Source organism: Vicia villosa, unplaced genomic scaffold, assembly GCF_029867415.1.
Source record: "Vicia villosa cultivar HV-30 ecotype Madison, WI unplaced genomic scaffold, Vvil1.0 ctg.003297F_1_1, whole genome shotgun sequence".
Lineage (NCBI taxonomy): Eukaryota > Viridiplantae > Streptophyta > Magnoliopsida > Fabales > Fabaceae > Vicia > Vicia villosa.
In genome coordinates this window covers 226,153-246,223 of record NW_026706169.1, presented here as the reverse complement: position 1 = coordinate 246,223, position 20,071 = coordinate 226,153, and the positions used below count along the sequence as shown (strand labels likewise).

The 20,071-nt window shown below is 33.5% G+C and overlaps 2 protein-coding genes across 3 annotated transcripts; both read right to left on the bottom strand.

Moving 5' to 3' along the window:
* Positions 1 to 4,031: 4,031 nt before the first annotated feature.
* On the bottom strand, positions 4,032 to 5,833 carry LOC131640755 (uncharacterized). 2 transcript variants are annotated; one of them, XM_058911143.1, is made up of 4 exons: positions 5,629 to 5,833; positions 5,243 to 5,483; positions 5,081 to 5,139; positions 4,032 to 4,551 (listed from the first exon to the last, which is right to left on the bottom strand). In XM_058911143.1, exons 1-4 carry the CDS (start codon positions 5,654 to 5,656, stop codon positions 4,316 to 4,318), a joined length of 564 nt encoding a protein of 187 aa, XP_058767126.1. In that variant the 5' UTR covers positions 5,657 to 5,833; the 3' UTR covers positions 4,032 to 4,315. The 2 variants fall into 2 exon arrangements, with proteins under 2 accessions (XP_058767126.1, XP_058767127.1); XM_058911144.1 differs by having other exon boundaries at positions 5,243 to 5,480.
* An 8,396-nt stretch (positions 5,834 to 14,229) lies between these two features.
* LOC131640756 (ribonucleoside-diphosphate reductase small chain-like) lies at positions 14,230 to 15,423 on the bottom strand. The gene has a single exon (XM_058911145.1). It carries the CDS (start codon positions 15,355 to 15,357, stop codon positions 14,365 to 14,367), a length of 993 nt encoding a protein of 330 aa, XP_058767128.1. The 5' UTR covers positions 15,358 to 15,423; the 3' UTR covers positions 14,230 to 14,364.
* Positions 15,424 to 20,071: the final 4,648 nt, after the last annotated feature.

Sequence of the window (20,071 nt, the reverse complement as noted above, 5' to 3'; positions counted from 1 at the left end):
CTAATTGCTTTGTCACTCAAGCACCCTTTTACATTTTAATTGAAGCATATTTGTTGTTTGGTAAGTTTCCAGTATCATGTTAGCCTTGCATTGTTTTGCTCAATACTAAAGTTGTGATAGCTGCATCCATGCTGCTAGGAAACCAGATCTTTTGTTGATTTCTGATCCCTTGGAAGTTACTTGACATTATAGATTTCATATTTTCATTTCTTGAATGATGTTGCAAATATACAATGATAAAGTGAAGTCCTATAGCTGCTCCATAACCCGGTGATTTAGTATGAGATGTCGTACAAACACGGTTGAACTTGCATCTTTCCTTGTGCATAAATGGTCTAATAATTTAGAAACAGTTTGCTGGCTGTTTTTCCTATAGTGAGAGTCTATTATTTCTTGTTCTGAAAACATTGCCCTTTGTTTATACAAGTACTTCTGCCGCTACTTAGAACAACTTTCAACAATTTGATTTGTCTTTTTCTTATATTTGACTATATGGTCTCATAGATAAGAATGATTTTACTGCAAACAATAATGCAGGCCTGGGCTTTATAAGTTAACTTCTGATACCAATTATTTTCAACATAGAAAGTATATACTAAATCTTGTATAAGCATGAGCTGTGAATGGTGACACAATGTTTAAATTGGGAAGAAGCTATTGGCATTTGTGCTTCGCTTATAGAGTATTGGTTTTTGTTACTGAAGTGGATGTTTGGATAAATAGAAAAGGGAACCGGGAATTAGTTTCTCATATTGTAACTTGTAAGAGCATCACAGTTTCTTCTTCTATAGATCTTTATTTTGATTTAGGGTTCATTATTTTGAATGGCTCTCAACATTATTTTGGGTTTGTTTGCTCAGTGGGTGGAAATGGCATGACAATGTCATATATGCATTAAGAAAACAAAGTACTGCAGCCATATTAATGATTTCTTTTACGCTTGTAGACATTTTTTTTATTGTCGCCTCTAAATAACTCGGGAAATCTTTATAAGTTTGTCAAAAATCATGTTCATTCAAATGCTATTATGTAAATGTGATACAAACAGCACAAAAATGTATTTGATGCTCTCAACATATGAACAAATAAAAAACCACCACCCACTCTATTAACTTAAGAAAAACTCTTTTTTTTTTTTCTATGGCGCATTAACATAATAATCGCATTAAGAAATTAACTTAAACTTATAAACTCATAATTGTCACATCATATCCGGTTAAATGAAATGCCAAATGAAGGGAATTTTGTGACGTTTGGGTCTGTTTGTTTCAGCTCTAAAAAAATAGATTTTATCTTTCTATTTTTGAAAATAGATTTTTAAAAACTGTTTTTCAAAATATTATAATTTTTTTATATTCGTTTTTTTTAAATGAAACACTAATTTTGACATTCTATAACATAAACATACATTATTGAAGACCAAAACTTAGTTAAAATCGCAATTTTTTCAAAAAGTTGTTTTTCAAAAATGTTTTTTATTAGTTTTCTATTATTTGAATTGGCATTATGTTTGGTAAAACTAATATAATAGTAATTAGTTGAGTAGGAATTATACTTGTAAGAGAAAACATGTTGAAGATCTACTTGACAGAAGAACATGTTGTGTTGAAGTATTTCAACATCTGAAAGCAACATGTCAAAGAAGATGTCGAAACATGTTCCATTCAACATCGCGCTAGGGCTTATCTCTCAGTTACTTCAGACTCAAGTATTTGACAGCTGCAGAATATTACTAACCGATATTATGCAATCATATGTGGCGCAAAGAAGAATCTCGAAGAATTAAATTAGAATATGTTTGAATGAAGACTTTCTAATTTTGGAGATTAATTAGGAAGATTTGATTGAAGACCTATTTGGTAGGAGAATCTTTTGGAGATTTGTAACAGCAAATATGTTGTGATTAGAAGCCCAAAACCAGTTGGGTACTAGGTTATAAATAGAAGCATTTTAACCTAAAAAGCCAAGCCAACCACCGTGTAAAATTATAAGGGTTGTGTTGGTCGATGAACCACCCGGTTTGTGGGATGGTCATCGTGTTCTCACTCAGAAACCTTTAGGTAATGAGTTGAGTATTGTTCTTGGAGGAAGAATTTAAGCACTCCAAGATGATGTTCTTAGCCTAGAGTCAAGGCTGGGTATGGAGGGAAATGCGGCTTCCTGCCCGACATAGGAGTGTGTCTCCTCATCATGGAAGTGTGTCTTCTATTCTATGGATATAGGATTGATGGATATTAGGTCGTTGCTACAGCTCCTGGGAATGGAGAACTGTACAACATCATTGCGATGATAGGATTTGGGATGGCCATATCTCATATCTAGGGAGGACCTAGGTAGAAGGATCATTGGGTAGGGATTAAGTGAGAGGTTGCTTGAGACTAGTTAACTCCGAATTAATACTACTGATAGTGGACTTCATTCCTAGCTTGGTATGCCCCCAGATTAGGTGTGATTTCACCGAACTGGGTCAACAATTCTGTGTGTTCTTTATTTTTCAGCTACTACTTTAACTGTCTTTATCTTGCATATATTGTTGATAACAGACCAGATGTCTCGACATCCTATGTGACATCTGATTTCTGCTATACCAGAATTTCATTTTTTATGAAAATCTATTTGAAATAGCTTCAAAATTAAGTGATTTTATGAAACTTTGATATCCAAATTTTTTCTCCATAAATAGATGAAATACCTAAAATCACATTTTAAGAATAACTATTCAAACAAAATTTTCATTTGAAATTTTTATAAAAAATTTCTTTATAAAATTTTTTTTTACAAAATTATGTAACACCATAAAAATCATTTTAAAAAACAAAACAAACGGACCCAATCTATTTAAGTAAACCAACCTATAATGGGCTGAAGGTTGAAGAACCACTAAAAATATAAATCTTTGAATTTTTTTTTTTTGGTAATGTTTTTCAAATGTTAAAATGGTATTATATTCTTTAATTGATCTTTTTTTTTAATTATAACAGCGGGTATCAAGTACTTAGGTACTTTTTGTTGGTAGGTTTACCCCGTTTTAGATATAAACAGGTTTTGAGAACCCTTAGTTCTCTCTTTAATAGTATCTTGCTTACACAAAAAAGTACTTAGGTATTTATAGAATACGGGTGTGGATATAAAAAATGACCAATGCGAGTATGAGTTCAAATACGAATATTTTTCCAAACTGCAAATTTTTTCAAATTACATATATATATATATATATATATATATATATATATATATATATATATATATATATATATATATATATATATATATATATATATATATATATATAAATGAAAACTATAGTACCCTACTCAAATTTTGCTCATTCGCATCCTTAATGGTAATTGTATAGGTTATATGCACCATGTACAAAATTTATTGACCCACTTAGTACATATTTAACAAAAAAACAATCAAAACTCAATAAATTTATCAGCAGACTTAGAACATGTCACATTTATAGGTCTTCTTGCGAATGAACAAATTATCAAAACATAATTTATTTAGGAAGCTATAAATTTTGGCCCTCTTTCATCTAATATATGACGCATGCATGCATATATTTACTACATTCCGAGGTTTGAACATTGTAGTCAAGATCGAGTGCTAAATTGTAAGATCTTATAAATTAAAGATGTTTGAGAATGCTACGATCAGAAAAAGATTGTTTTCGTCACCGGTGTGATTAAGATCAAGCTTTTAGAAGCAAGATCATAAAAAATGCGTTGGGCCTAAATTAAAATTTTCATGTTTTGTATATACAAAATTACCATTTATCCTTCAGTAAGATCTTACATATGTTGTATTAACAATTTGAGTTTTACTATCTTTCACAAACAAGCTGATCCTATTTAAGATCTCGTGATTGACTACATTAAGCGTGAGTACGAAATGGATACTCCTATATATCATTTTACAAAACTTCAGTGATCTAAAATACAGTGCACATTATGTTTCTCCATAATATAGAACTATAGTTGCAATGATAAGTGCAGAATTTAACAAAATAGAATTTTACAAACTTGGAATGACTAAGAGGTGAGTTTTACTAGCATCACTGATAAAACCAGAAAATCATGCAGAAGAATGTATCATGTAATATGCTTGTAAGAATCATAATTTACATGCACAAAAGGATGCTGTGCTTCACTATCAAAAAGGGGTTTGGAAGGATAGAACAATCATATAGACATATATGATATATCACAACAAAAATACATAAGCAAATGTTTTACTGTTTATCACATGTACATAACACTCATCCAAGGCGAAACTCAATTCAACACCCTTCCATTGTTGGGAATGAAAACAGTCAACTTTCTTTCTTAGGATGTATTGCTTGCAAAACAGCTTCAAATTCTTCTTTTACTCTTTCAAACACATTTGGTCCCTTAACTTCATCTATAGGAGTATTCTCATTGATATCATCATTCATTCCATGAGTTTCTTTATCATGATGATGCTGTTTTGATTTATCAAAGTGATGTATCACAGATTTAATCTCCGCCTTAGCTTTCAGAAATATGTTGCCTTCTTTTGCCTTTGTTTCTGTCAACAGAAAATGCCTCACATCAAGTCAACAAATTATAAGAATAAATATTCAATTCACTGTATCAAAACACGACAACAATGAGAATCAACGGCCGTTTCTAGCCAACAGTCAGACGACAATCAATCATAACTGATCCAGATCTGGATTCAAGGGAGATCTAGATTCAATGGACCACTTAAACGCAGAAATAGATCCGGATCAAAGCACGAATCAAAGAAGCAGATCTTATGGTATACAGAGTAAATAGAACACAGAACCAATTCATAAAATTGAAGTGGCCTAATGACAAACATTACTCAAAGGATCTATATGAATCTACTGCAGTAGAAATGACACAGATTCATAAGCATTAGTCAATTGGGGCTATTGATTTGAGATTAAATCATTTTTGTTATTGATTTCAGATCGGACAGTTAAAATCAGTAACTACATGTTACATGCATCTAATCCAAATTCAATATTATTATAGGCACAGTCTCAAAATGACCAAGAAAAAAAATCACTCTCACAAAGTAAGATATATACCTGATGAAGAACTTGAGATTTCCTGTTTATGGTTCGTCTCCGCCGTTTGATTTCCATTCCTACTCAACAAAAAAAAAATGCATAAATCAGATTTTATCAATAGAACTATCTAACTTTCAATGAACAATTTTTCATGTAAGAAAGTTAAGATTTCAATTCAACCTTATATCATGAGTTGAAGCCTTCTCATTGTTGTGATGGAACACTTGAGCAATGGCTTGAAACTCTTCCTTGGCTCTTTCAAACACATTAGGAGCCTTAACATCCTCCAACAAGGTATTCTCATCAATGTCACTATTCAATCCATGAGTTTCTCTGTGATGATTGCTTGAAGACTTATGAGGATGCAATATAGCCTCAAATTCTTCCTTGGCTCTTTCAACCAAATTGGGTCCTCTTGCTTCTTTAACCAAATGCATAAAAAATCATAACAAAGTCATCTCATAATTCAAGAGATTGAAAATCAAGATTCAATCAATCAAGCAATTTCAGTATTTGATTGGATGAATGGTTGAAAATACATAAGAAAGTAATTGAAGTATACATACCTGGTGGAGATTTAGTTGATTCCGTCATGGTGGATTTAAGGTTTGTGTGAAAAACAGAGTGGGTTTTATTTTTTTGTAGACAGTTTGTTAACGTTGTTTGTTTTGTTGTTTGTTAGAGTAGGGAAAGCAGAAACATAGTATGAATAAAGGAAAGAAAGATACGCAAAGTGCAAAGAAAACGACGCAACGGATTGAGATTCCAACCTGTGATCGAGTCACAGTTGATATAATAACCAATGGGATTTGGTTTTAAAAAAAAACAATGGGTTTTCCGTGGTTTTTTTTAATAAATACATCTCTATATCTGCCCCTTCCACTCATATATTTTCTCAATATTCTAATTTATATTTCAAAAGTTTTAATTTTTTTTTTTAAAAAAAATTACTCTCAAACCCTTGAATTTTTTTATACCAAAATCCGATATAATAAATGCATTATAAGAATATTTTTCAAAAAGAAAACGAGTGATGCACTGACAATGTAATTTAATTTTATACGGTCAACCAATGACAACTATGTATTATGCCATATCACGCTTTTATTTTAAAATTCTTTTAATGACATGACAGATGATTGATTTTTTATTAGATGAGAGAGTAAAATTATCTTACATTTTTCATTACATTATCTGTGGATATTCATTAAACCCTTTGTCAAATGTAATATCATGTAAACAAAATGTAAACAAAATATGCAATAACATTAACCTTTTTTTTTTTTTGTTAAATGCCGAATATTCAAACATTGATGAAAAATGTAGGATATACCACTAAATTGATATATGGCCTGTTTGTTTTGACTTTTTTAAAAAGGATTTTTATAGTCTTATATAATTTTGTGTAAAACAAATTTATAAAGAAACTTTTCATAAAAGCTTCAAATAAAAATTTGGTTTAAATAGTTACTCTTAAAATGTTTTTTTAGGTATTTTATCTTTTTATTGAAACTTTTTTTGGATATCAAATTTTCAAAAATAAACACTTAATTTTGAAGCTATTTCAAATAGATTTTCATAAAAATCATTTTTGAAATATCCCTTTTTGAAAAAAATTGTGATTTTGACTATGTTTTTGTCTTCAATAATGTTTGTTTATGTTATAGTATGTCAAAACTAATATTTCAATTTAGAAAAAACGAATATAAAAAACTTGTAATATTTTGAAAAACAATTTTGTAAAATCTATTTTAAAAAATACAAAGAAAAAATCTACTTTTTTAAAGCTGAAACAAACAGTCCCATAATTGTATTGGGCCTTGAGAGGAGCATCCCAGAATCCAAGCAACCCAAATGAGTTGTGAAAATGTTGTTAGAAGAATCGAGTGGGTGCGGCCTTGGGTCACCCAACTATGGTCTGGGTCACCCGACCTAGATCCATGTATGTTATATGTCCATCTTACAAACACATGGCACATGTCAATTTTAGTAGGAGGATAGTGGATTAAAAACACATAGATTGGATCAAAAACGAATGAGGGGGGTGTATCGAAAACGCATGGGGAGAGAGAGAGAGAGAGAGAGAGAGAGAGAGGGGAGAGAGAGAGAGAGAGAGAGAGAGAGAGAGAGAGAGAGAGAGAGAGAGAGAGAGAGAGAGAGAGAGAGAGAGAGAGAAAGAGAGAGAGAGAGAGAGAGAGAGAGAGAGAGAGAGAGAGAGGGGAAATGGACCCTTCCTGCATTTCTTCTACTGCCATCTCTGCTGCTCAATTTCCAACCCTTGGATTTAATCTAACCATTTGATTTTACTTATGAAGATTTTTTATCTCTTTTTTCCTAACCATTAGATCAAAGCAGAATATGCAGCATGACAAAAGAAATTAGAGAGGATCCAAATCCGTAGAGAGAGATATGTCTCAAGGATTTGTTTGTTGTTGTTTCGATTTCAATTTTGTTCTTCGTGAAGTTGTTGAGAAGCTTGTCAATCTTTATTAAATCATGTTTTCAGTTTTCAGTTTTGTTCTTCAGAAGCTTGTGAATCTTTATTAAATCAAGTTTTTAGTTTCAGTTTTTAGTTTTGTTCTTCGATTTGAGAAGCTTCAGTTTTCATAAGTTTTAGATTAGTTGTTGTTTTGATGCACAATTTTATTCTTCATAAGATTTTAGTTTTCCAGATCCAAAAAAATGAAATGTAAATATATATGATCACTTGTATATTAAATCATCAAAGGACAAAGTGACCTAGTGGTAAACCAAGTTTTGTAGCAGCCAAGGTAACCTTGGTTTGAATACTAGCTAAGATAGAATTTTGATTTTTTTTTTTTGAAATTTTGGAATGATGAACAAATGCCAGGCGTATGACCAGGTGCCACGTTGGATGCCACTAGTGCACAAATAGTCGTGGTTTATGAAAATTGAACGAAAAGGATTTAAATGACGTTGTTTGAAGACATAAGGCACCTAAATGGTCCCTTTTAGAATTGAGGGACCACAATGAACCCCACCCTATAGATACGGGACTAAAAAGGGTATTTGTCTTTTCCTTATGTCATCATTGTAGTCCTTATGTCAGGGTAGGATATTTTTGGGATAGTAGGCTTAAACGCATGCATAAAATAAACTATTTGATTGTAGTGCTAACAATATACTCCTAGACAATTTGTCAAAGTTTTGAATCAAGAACCACATTTGAGAATGGTTCAAGTCATGTTAAGTTTGGATTCTAAAAAGAAATTCATATTTTGCAAAAATAAAGTTTATAGAAATGTGATTCAAATCACAAACTTATATTATTTAAATCAAAGATACAAAAAATCCATAAATTTCTTTTGTGAAGTCATGATTCGGATAACACGTGTCCTAACTCGAATCAATCATATTTATGAAAAGTAGGATTTGGTTTTGTTTGTGTGATCGAAATCACAACAATCCATAATTGGAATCGGAGAGATTTGATTTGAATCATAGATGTGTTTGACTAAGTCAAACATAAATAGTAGTTTTTGGGTTTCGGTTATGTGGTTCTCACTCGAATCAAAGGTTTTCTTGACTCGAATCACAGAAATCTTGATTCGAATCATGGGTGCAGTTTTTCTTAATTATTGGATCTTGATTCAAATCATTTGATCCTTGACTTGGCTCATACTTTTTGCTTATGACTATAATCAAATATTATTTTCTCTCATTTTCGTGCTAGATCTATAGCACATATATAAACCTTTTCCTCAAATCCCATTCATAATATTAAAAAACATATATATCCTCTTTATTATTTAGAATTCACAACACTTTTTTTCTTAATTTTCAAAAGGGTTTTGAATCTTATTTTGAGTTTTACAAATGATATCTCTTCATCTTCAGCCTCATGCATCATCCATTTTAGTTTAGATCAAGCTGTCATCTTACGGTGTGGGATATGTGAAGAGGAACGTTATTATGATTAACATTGTCTTTGAAGATTTCTTAAGGATTTAAGGGATTTGCATTTATGTGTATGGTTATGACTGGGATTAACAAATCTAACGGAAAAGAAGGAGTTTTTTCTATTCATAATTATTTTGGTAGAGTTGTGTGGAACCTTGTAGACAAAGTTGAGCTTTTCTCATCTCCAGACAAGTCAAGGCTCAAGATACCGGAAGCATTGAGTAAATATCGTTGTAGAACGGAGACTTGGAGCAACATTCTTGGAGCTGAAAGATCATAAGACAAACTCGAGTGAAGATTTTGTAAGAGCTTTGTGTCAGGTATTGTGTACAACTCAACGAGCTTGATTCGAAGCATGGAAGTAGTTTTTCTTGGCTCTTGGATCTTAATTCAAATCATTTGATCTCTTGACTCAACTCATACTCTTAACTTATGACTCAAATAAAATAGTATTTTTTTATCGCATTTTTGTGCTAGATCTTTAACACATATATAAACCTTTTTCTAAAATCCCATTCATAATGTTGAAAAAAATACACATCTATTTTATGGTTTAGAATTCACAACACATTTTTTCTCTCAATTTTCAAAAGGGTTTTGAATCTTGTTTTGAGTTTTGCAGACAAAATCTCTTCATATTCAACCTCTTGCATCATACATTGTCATTTGGATCAAGCTCTCATACTAGGGTGTGTGATATGTGAAGAGGATCATAATTATGGTTAAATTTTTCTTTGAATATTTCTTGAGGACTTCAGAGGGTTTGCATCTGTGTGTATCGTTGGGGCTAGGATTGACAAATCCAATGGAAAATAAGGAGGTTCTTCTCGCTATAATTACTTAATTTGGTAGATTTGTGTGGAAGCCACGATACAAAGTTGGATTTTTTCTCATCTTCAGACAGACCAAGGCTCAAGATACCAAAATAATTGAGCAAAGATCATTGCAGAATAGAGACGTAAAACAAGATCCTTGGAGTTGGAAGATCTTAAGATAAAGTTAAGTGAAGATTTTACAAGAGCTTAATGCCAGATACTGTGTAGAAGTCAATGAGGATTCAGATCAAAGAGTTTTATTTTTAGCGTTATTAAAATTATGATTGTACATAACCACTATGTATAAATTTGTCAAAATCATAGTGGAAGAACAATAAATTTTGAATGGGAAACTATTGGAGACTGGATTAAGCGCAAGTGAGCACAAAAGCGCTGAACCAATATAAATCCTAGCGTAATCTTCTTTATCCCTATCTTTTTTTATTTTATGTATAGTTAAATGTTTATGTTTATCGCTTTCTAAGAATCACATGTGGTTAGAATTTATTGCATAATAGGGATTTCGTTCACAAGTGTAGATTTTGTTAGATTGGGACTTCAAATTATTCTTGTTGTTGATTAAACCTCGAGATTGTGATAATAGATTTCTTTGTTGTATTTAAATTATTCAACTACACACTTTGTGTAATTCGATTCTAATTCAATGAATACGTTGATTGATTTTGGTTACTTGTTTCATCTAATTTCTATTTTGTATACCAATTGAGTGTTATGTATATTTCGTCTAAAAGAATATATGTTATACGCACATTTTTCCGCCGCAGTAATACTTTTCAATATCTGATTAATAAAAATAAACAATTTTTTAACAGGTCAATTTTTTATCACATTGATGCAGATCTTAATGTAAAAGGGAATAGAGGTCTTGTAGCTATATTCAAAGATGAAAATAGGGAAATAATGACAACAATATTTTATTGCATGGATGGTAACAAGATCCTCTAAGATTTTCCTATCAAGACTATAAAACTAGGATTCCTAAATTAAAAGGGAAAGAACATTAAAAATGACAAAACTTTATAAGCCTTATGAAATAATTAGAATTCGATTATGAACTAATTAGAATTAGTTTGATGTAAATTAATTTATATTTAACTGACATTTAACTAAATCAGCTCATTTAAATTATTTTAAATGTAACCGGTTACGTGAAGGATGTAACCGGTTATATGGTTACGTTATGTTCAAAAATTTCAAAATCATGAGCATGTAACCGGTTACCTAAATGATGTAACCGGTTACATCATGTTGAAAAAGACCAATAACAAAGAGGAAAAACTACTGTCAGCAATGTAACCGGGTTACATGGTTTTGGTAACCGGTTACTTCAACCTAAAAACTCTAAAAACATGATTTTTCAAGGAGAGTGTTTATGATATGCTTTTGTTTGAAACTTTGATAATGCATTTGAATGAAACTGTATCTTTTGAGCACTAAAACATATCATTGTAAAAGAGTTGTAACTTGTACCCATATTTGAAGATCAATCAAACCAAGACTTTAATCTTCATGAAAGTTGCAACCTTTGATTCTTATCCATGACTTTTGCTCATCCTTTTTGAAATATGTTGTCTTCATCAAAACTAAGTCTTCAAGTAATTTTGGAGAAGCTTGAAAATACAATTCTCTCCATAATTACTTTGGTAGATTTGTGTGGAAGCCTGCACACAAAGTATGAGTTTTTATCATCTTCGGACAGACTAACGCTTAGGATACCAGAAGGATTGAGCAAAGATCGTTGTAGAACAAAGACTTAAAACAATATCCTTGGAGTTGGAAGATCTTAAGATAAAGTCGAGTGAATATTTTGCAAGAGCTTAGTGTCAGATACTGTGTACAATTTAACGAGGACTTGGATCAAAGATTTTTATTTCTAGCATTATTAAAATTGTGATTGTACATAACAACTATGTATAAATTTGTCAAAATCATAGTGGAAGAACAATACATTTTCAATGGGAAACTATTGGAGACAGAATTAAGCGCAAGTGAGCACAAAAGGGTTGAACCAATATAACTTCTGGCGCAATCTTATCTATCCCTATCTTTTTTATTTTTTGTATAGTTAAATGTTGAAAAGATACATCAATATTGAAAAGAAATACAACGTGAAACATAATGAAGAAAAATGAGGAAAAACATAACTGAAAACAATTCGAGCAAATAAGCGGAGATCAAAGACATCAAAAATCCAAATGGAAGTCTCCTAAGCAAGGTTAGATAAAATAACATTGATGCAAACCTTAACGTAAAATGAAAACGAGGTCTTGTCGCGATATTCATAGATGAAAATAGGGGAATAATAACAATCATCTCTTATTGCATGGATGGTAGCAAGGATCCTCACATGGAGTAAATTATGACTTTGAAGAAAACTAATGAGGCAGTTACGGATTGTTGTTTCTTAGATATGAAATTCGAAACAGATAACCTTAGTTTTGCAAATACGATGAAAGGCAAAAATAAACCTATAATTAATTGGGGAATGATTTGTAACTCTATTACTAAGAAGATGAAAAGTTTCAGGAGAGTTAAATTTTCTCATTAAAAGAGAGAAAACAACAATGTAGCTCACACAGTTGCTAAGCAATATACTAAAACTGAAAACAAAATTTGACTTGAAAAAAACCCTAATTGTACTAAAAACTCAAATCAATTATGAGTTAAGGCCCAATAAATAAAATTCCTTTGTTTTTTGTCCCAAAAAAAAACTTATTTACAAAAGTACGTTATGAAAAAATACAAAGAAATATTATCATCGGTATTTAAACTCTAAGGGTCTGTTTGGTTCAACGGAGAGGAGGGGAGGGGAGGGGAGGGAATTTAATAGAGGCGAGGGGAATGGAGGGGAAGGGAGGAGAGAGAATTTAACTAAATATATGTTTGGTTCAAAGAAGGGAAGGGGAGGGGTTTTTACCAACATGTATGTTTGGTTCAAAAGGGGAAGGGAGGGATTTTAAAATTAAATTACCTTTTTATCATTATAAATATTGTTATTTGTTCTTCGTAAAAATAATTCTAAATAACAATAGTATTGAGTAAATTTCTCCAAATAAAAACTTGTTTGTTCATAAAACATACTATAACAGTAAACAACAGCACACATTAGTTGAACTATAGATCTTCAACGCAAATCAAACAATTATCTGATTTTGATGATTCATCTAACCCAATAAAACAATTTTTATAATTAAAAATACATAAAATAATGTTAGAATGTTAAAAAAATTAGACAAATAATATTAAACTTAAAATCTTTATTTATAGCATAAACATAATATATTTGCATATTGTTATTATTATTAATAGTATAATAAAAAAATCGTATTACTATCATATATTATAAATAAGAACTAATATAAGGATGTTATTATTATTAAAAAACAACATAATATCAAAAAAGAAAATTCAACAAAATAAAAAGGAAAAAATTCACCTGAGAGCAACAAGCCACAAATAGCAACCGCAATGAAACATGAAATAACATAGAAAAATCTAGTATTAAATAATTCAAAAAGGACAATCTTGGAATTAAAAAAAAATAATTGAGGATAAAATAGGGAAAATAATAAAATTTTGATTAATGAATCTTCCCTCCCCTCCAAATCCCCCCAATTTGGAGGGGAGCAAAAAGTGAGTGTAGGAGGGAATTTGCTCCCCTCCCCTCATAAAAAATAAACCAAACACATTTATTTATAAATATCCCCTCCCCTCCCCTCCATCTACTTCCAACCAAACGGACCCTAAAACAACAACTCGTATTTATTTAGGTCAACTAGCAAATATCATTTTAGCTACAGTATCTTATCCATCTAAAGATATTACTAATTAAAAATATAATAAATTTAATAAAAATATTATAAAAAGTATTACAGAATTAGCACTTACGTTTACACTTTTTTAATTCATCATTCAATATAAATTTTCATTAATATTACATTAATCTATACTCTCAATTTCACCTTATCATTCTTTCATAGAACTACTCAAGCAAAATTTTAATTTTTGATGGAGCGATCTATTTTTTTTTCTTTTTGCCTTATCTTTAACAATCCAAATCCTATCCTCTCTTCTAATCCAAATCCAAACTATTGGCCATTGATATAACTTCTAGTTTTTGTGGTGTGACGTCCATCAGGCCACTCAACCATTAACCTCCATTGACGTTGGAGAGTTGTCAGTTGCCTCAGTGATCTCTTTTGTTAACCCATTTGTGTTTCAAACAAAGCTTTTGAATCTTAATCATTGACAAGAGATAGTTCAATTATGGTTTAAACTATATAATTAAGGTTTAAACTATACTGTATGAACGAATTAGAATTAGTTTGAAGAGAATCAATTTACTATTTAACTCACAATTAATTAAAACAGCTCTACTAAAATTAACTTAACCACTAAAACAAAGAAAACTAATTCAACCAAATTCAATTCTAATTTCCACATAATCAAACACAGTAATATTTGAATTAAGTGGATACCCAGTACACTCCTCTAAAGACAACACCAGTAGCAAGATATATTAATAATGTAAAACATTTTGTTAAACTAAAAATCTTCATCCATGTTGAAAACATGTTGAGCAGCCCCATTCCCAGTCAAGCTATTCATAACAGACGCTTTCTGATACTCTCCAACGCGCTTCTCAAAAAAGTTAGTCTTCCCTTGAAGCGAAATCAACTCCATCCAATCAAACGGATTCTCAGCATTATAAATTTTCCCACACCCAACTTCACACAACAACCTATCAGCAACAAACTCAATATACTTACTCATGAGCTCCCCATTCATTCCAACCAAAGCACAAGGAAGCGCATCACAGATAAACTCTTTTTCAATCTCAACAGCATCCCGCACAATCATCTTCACACGCTCCTCGCTCAGTTTGTTCCTCAAAAGTGAATAAATCAAACAAGCAAAATCACAGTGAAGACCTTCGTCGCGCGAAATAAGCTCATTTGAAAAAGTTAATCCCGGCATTAAACCGCGTTTTTTGAGCCAGAAAATTGCACAAAAACTTCCAGAGAAAAATATACCTTCCACACAAGCGAAAGCTATAATTCTTTCCGCGAATGAATCAGACGATTCGATCCATTTCAACGCCCATTCTGCTTTCTTAGCGATGCATGGGATTGTATCAATGGCGTGAAACAAACGATTCTTCTCGGTGTTATCCTTGATATACGTTTCGATAAGGAGACTATACATCTCAGAGTGGATATTCTCAATTGCGATCTGGAAACCGTAGAAGGCACGCGCTTCTGAAACTTGAACATCTTTCATGAATCTTCCGGCGAGATTCTCCAAGACAATACCGTCGGAGGCGGCAAAGAAGGCAAGAATGTGTGAGATGAAGTGGCGTTCACCGTCGGTTAGGGATTTCCAGTGGTGAAGATCTTGGGAGAGATCGACCTCTTCTGCAGTCCAGAAAGAAGCTTCAGCTTTTTTGTACATTTCCCAGATTTTAGGGTATTGGATTGGGAACATGCAGAAGCGATCTGGGTTTGGAGCGAGAAGTGGTTCTTCTGGAATAGAAGGCATTGTTTGGGAGTTGAATAATTGAGAAAAGTGATTAATGGAAAAGAAAATTATTCTGTGAAGAAGAATGAGGGGATGAGGGGTTTAAATAATAAATGAAATTGGCGAAAATAGAGGCGGGTGAATTTGAAAATTTAGGGATTTTTTAATTCGAAGAAGCGTGCAGGAGAAGATGGAAAGGGCGCGGGGTTTGTAAAAAAAAAAATAGGAAGCTTCCGTCAGAAGATTTTGGGAGAGAGAAATGGTAACTCGTAATAATTGTTATCAAACGGTGCGTTGGACTTAAAATTTGAGACGAGTTGGTAATTAATGAGAACTTTAGAATTGGAACGCTGTTTTTGTTCCCGTTTGGATTTGTTTTTTTTTTTTAACAAAGCAAAAGAAACCATTTATTAAGTGCACAAGGAGTGCTAAAGAGTTATTTTACAGAACACCATAACCAAACTACAGCACTACACCAGAGAAAACAGCTGCTGGTAGCAACTATATCTACCCCAACATAAAAAATGCATAAATATCTTTGAGACACTCCCCCACCACCTCCTAACCATAGCTAAAAAAAACCAACAGAATGATCAAGCTAAACCCAAACGCCCGAAAACGAGGCTACAGGCTCCAAATCGAAACAACAACAGATGGTTGATACTCCCGTCTTCAGCAGCCTACCATACACCGAGAAGTCTACCCTGTTGAGCCAGACCAGAGATACCACAATTACTAGAGTATCGAGACCAGAATCCTCCGCCAATGGGTAACAGATCTTTGACAGTTCTCCGCCGTCACGAGCCAAACTGGCAGAATAATTTAATTGAAATTTGCCCCCTGGAAATGAATTATACTGCTGCCAGGAACTTGAAGTCAATCACCCCTGAAACTCAAGCAATCCTTGGGGTTCATGTACCACATTGCTATGTCCACCGGAATTGAGTTTGACTTTATTCTTAGCCACTTCCAAGCCAGCATTTTCACTTCTTCTGCGATCTTTTCGATGCAAATCTCCTCGTTTCGAATTACTTTATGGTTTCTATTTTCCAAATGCTCCAAATGCATGCCGCCCAGATAACGATAAGCTTCTTAATTGACCTTCTACCTCTACCTATCAAATTCTCGAACTGCTCCAAGTGCTGCCACCCCTCGTTATGGAACGTTGAAGATACGCCAATCCATCTACAAATAGACTTCCATACATCTGCAGAAACAGGACACTCAAAGAAAATATGAGAGACCGACTCCTCACCCCCGCACTCTCCGACACACCATAACTGCCCCTGAGATAACACGCCCCTTTTACATAAATTGTCTTTTGTGGGAATTCTATTACTTAATAATCTCCAGACCAAGCAAGATACTTTTGATGGTAACGCCTTATTCCACACCTTAGACCAATCATGCCCAGAATTTTCTTGCTCGATCGATGCCAATTTCTTATATACCTCTTTCACCGAGTATTCATTTGATGTGGCGAATTCTTTTGCAGACAGATTACAAATCTCCTTCCACCAGTTTGAGACACCAACCGGCCCCGAATTTTGAACCTCTAAGTTCGACCCATATCTGTTAACCAAAGCCTCAAACCAAATACCCCTTCTCTCCTTGATTACTTTCCATACCCATTTTCCTAATAAAGCCCTGTTAAACAACCGAAGGTTTCTAATCCCTAAACCCCCATCCTTTAGTGGCCTACACACGTTATCCCATTTGACCCAATTGATCTTTCTCCCTACCTCACAACCCCCATAAGAAATGTTTAAAAATTGATTCTAGTCTAGAAATAATACCTGAAAGAGCCTTGAAGAATGAAAGGTAGTAGATCGGAATCGCATATAAGACAGACTTTAAGATTACAACTCGATCGTCGATGGATAATAATTTACTCTTCCACCTATTCAACCTTGAATTCACCGTATCTATCACATGGTTCCACGTTTCTTTACGGTTTGGATTTGCTCCAATAGGAAGCTCAAGATAGTTAAATGGCAGGGCTCCTACTTTACAATGTAAAACATTTGCTGCCTCAGTAATCCAGGAGTGAGGAGTGTTGATTCCTACAACCGAGCTCTTCTGGAAATTTATTTTCAGCCCTGACATTGATTCAAACAACATCAAAATCGCCTTTATGGTCCGAATATTCGTCCACCTCTTCTCACATATAACCATAGTATCGTCGGCATATTGGAGATGGGAGAAACCCTTATCACCGGAATCAAATTTGTATCCCACTAATCTTCCTGTTTCTGTGGCTTTCTTCATCATAACATTAAAGCCTTCCGCAACAATTAAGAATAAGAAAGGAGATAGAGGATCTCCTTGTCTTAACCCACGACCCATTGAAAATTCTGTAGTAGGACTACCATTTACTAACACCGAAACAGATGCGGATCTTAGACATTCAAGAATCTACTTGCGCCACTTCTCATGAAATCCCATCTTTTCCATCACATACATTAAGAATCTCCAATCCATTGAATCATAAGCTCTCTCGAAATCTACTTCGAGCAATATCACTTCTTTTTTCTTTCTTGTCGCCTCATCAACTATTTCATTCGCCACCAGCACCCCGTCTAGTATCTGCCTACCTTTAATGAACGCAGATTGCGTTTCCGAAATGATTGTATCAATCACATTTTTCAATCTATTTTCCAACACCTTGTATATCACTTTGTAGATGCATCCTACAAGGGATATTGGTCTATAATCAGTAATCCTAGACGGATTCCTTTTCTTCGGAATTAATACCAAAAAAGAAGAATTTGCACCCTTAACCATCCTGCTGTTAGTATGAAATTCAGAGATGACCCTCATGAAATCATCTTTAATCATCTCCCAAAACTCTTTTATAAACCCGAAATTTACCCCGTTCGGACCTGGACTCTTTGAACTATCGCACTCCCAAACAGCTCTTTGGACTTCCGCCTCTGAAAATTCTTGCACTAAATTTTCACTATCGCCTACTCCCATCTTTTTAAATTCCAGATTAGCAGGTATAGGTCTTATTCCTCTTTCCTCAAATAGCCTCTGATAGTGATCTCCAATCTCTTTTTTTATCTCCTCTACTCCCTTCAACATTCTTCCATTAGCTTCTAGCATTAGAATCTCGTTATCTTTTCTTCTCCTATTAATGTGAGCATGAAAATATTTAGAGTTTGCGTCTCCTTCTCTCAGCCATCTAATTCGCGATCTTTGACATTGAATGTTGCAGTTGAGATTCATGAGCTTGTGTAGATCTGCATAAACTTCTCGTCTCCAATCTAAATCCGAAGGAGACAAAGCTTCTGCTTCCCCTTTAATTTCCAGTGCGTTGAGCTCATCCTTTGCCTTTTTATCTTTCCTTCCAAATTTTGTCTATGAGTTTTATGCCAATATTTCAACTTGTACTTAATTATCTTCAGCTTTTCCTTTAACACATACATCCCCTACCCCTCAATGTCAGAATTCATCCAAAGGTCTTTCACGAAATTTTGATATCCGTCAAGTTCTTCCAACAGTTAAGCATGCGAAATGGTTTCGGTCCCCAATTTTGACTTGACTCTCCAATCAAAATAGGGCAGTGATCTGATAAACCCTTGTCGAGAATCCAATGCGTGTTGTTCGGCCATTTTCTGAACCACTCCTCTGAGATAAGAAATCTATCCAGCCGACTCATTACCGTATCACCAAGCCTTGACCATGTGAATTTCCTACCATGTGGGGGCAAGTCTAATAATTCTGCCTCTGTGATGAACTCTTCAAAACCTTCCATATCATCTCTTCTACTGTAATCACTTGATCCTCTCCTTTCTTCTTCAGATCTGACCGCATTGAAATCTCCCAATACACATAATCTTTCTCCATTCTTCTCGTTAATTCTCTCTACAAGGGAAGACCATAATTCTTGCTTTTTACTACTATCACAAGGTGCATATATGTTAACTACCATAATTTTCTGATTGTCTTCGCCCCATTCCCCTTCCACCCATAATCCGTGCTCGAGAACCTGGATGTTTTGCATAGAGAAAACTCTTTTATCCCAAATTGTCAGAATTCCTCCTGATCTTCCTACAGACGGTTTGCAAGCGTACTCAAAATCGTTTGATCCCCATAGCATACCACATATCTCTCTATTTAACTCCTCCATTTTGTTTCTTGGATGCAAATGAATGTCGGTTTATGAGACAGAATCAAATTTTGTACTTCTTTCTTCTTAGCCATCCCTCCTAATCCTCTTATATTATAACTGATCAGCTTCATATTCATCATAATTTTACCCTTCCCCCAATAGACCCTGGATATTTAGGTGCCACCCTCTCCTCCTTTCACCCCTAACACCAGCTCTTGGATAATTTCACCCTCCTCACCTTTATGAGTTATCCCGAATTCTTTCCCTAAATCCCAAATGTCCTTGGCTACCTCTACAGCATCTCCATGTAATATGATCCAACTCTTTTTTTTCCATTTCACTACCCACCAAATTCAAATCAGAATTATTAGATACCTGATTTTTAGAAGATCTCCTTTCCATGCAACTGCAACTAGTAGAACTCCTTTTCTTCTTTTTCCTTTCTTTCTTTTTTTCTTTGAGAATTTTTGATCTTCTTTTCCTTCTTTCCTTATACGACTGTCTCTCTTTAATGGTACTTTGATTTTTGGAACCAATCGTCGCTGACTCACCTCCTCTCATACCTTGTTGAGTGCTGATCGGAAATCCCTCTAAAACACCTTGAATTTTCTTTGTCGTCAT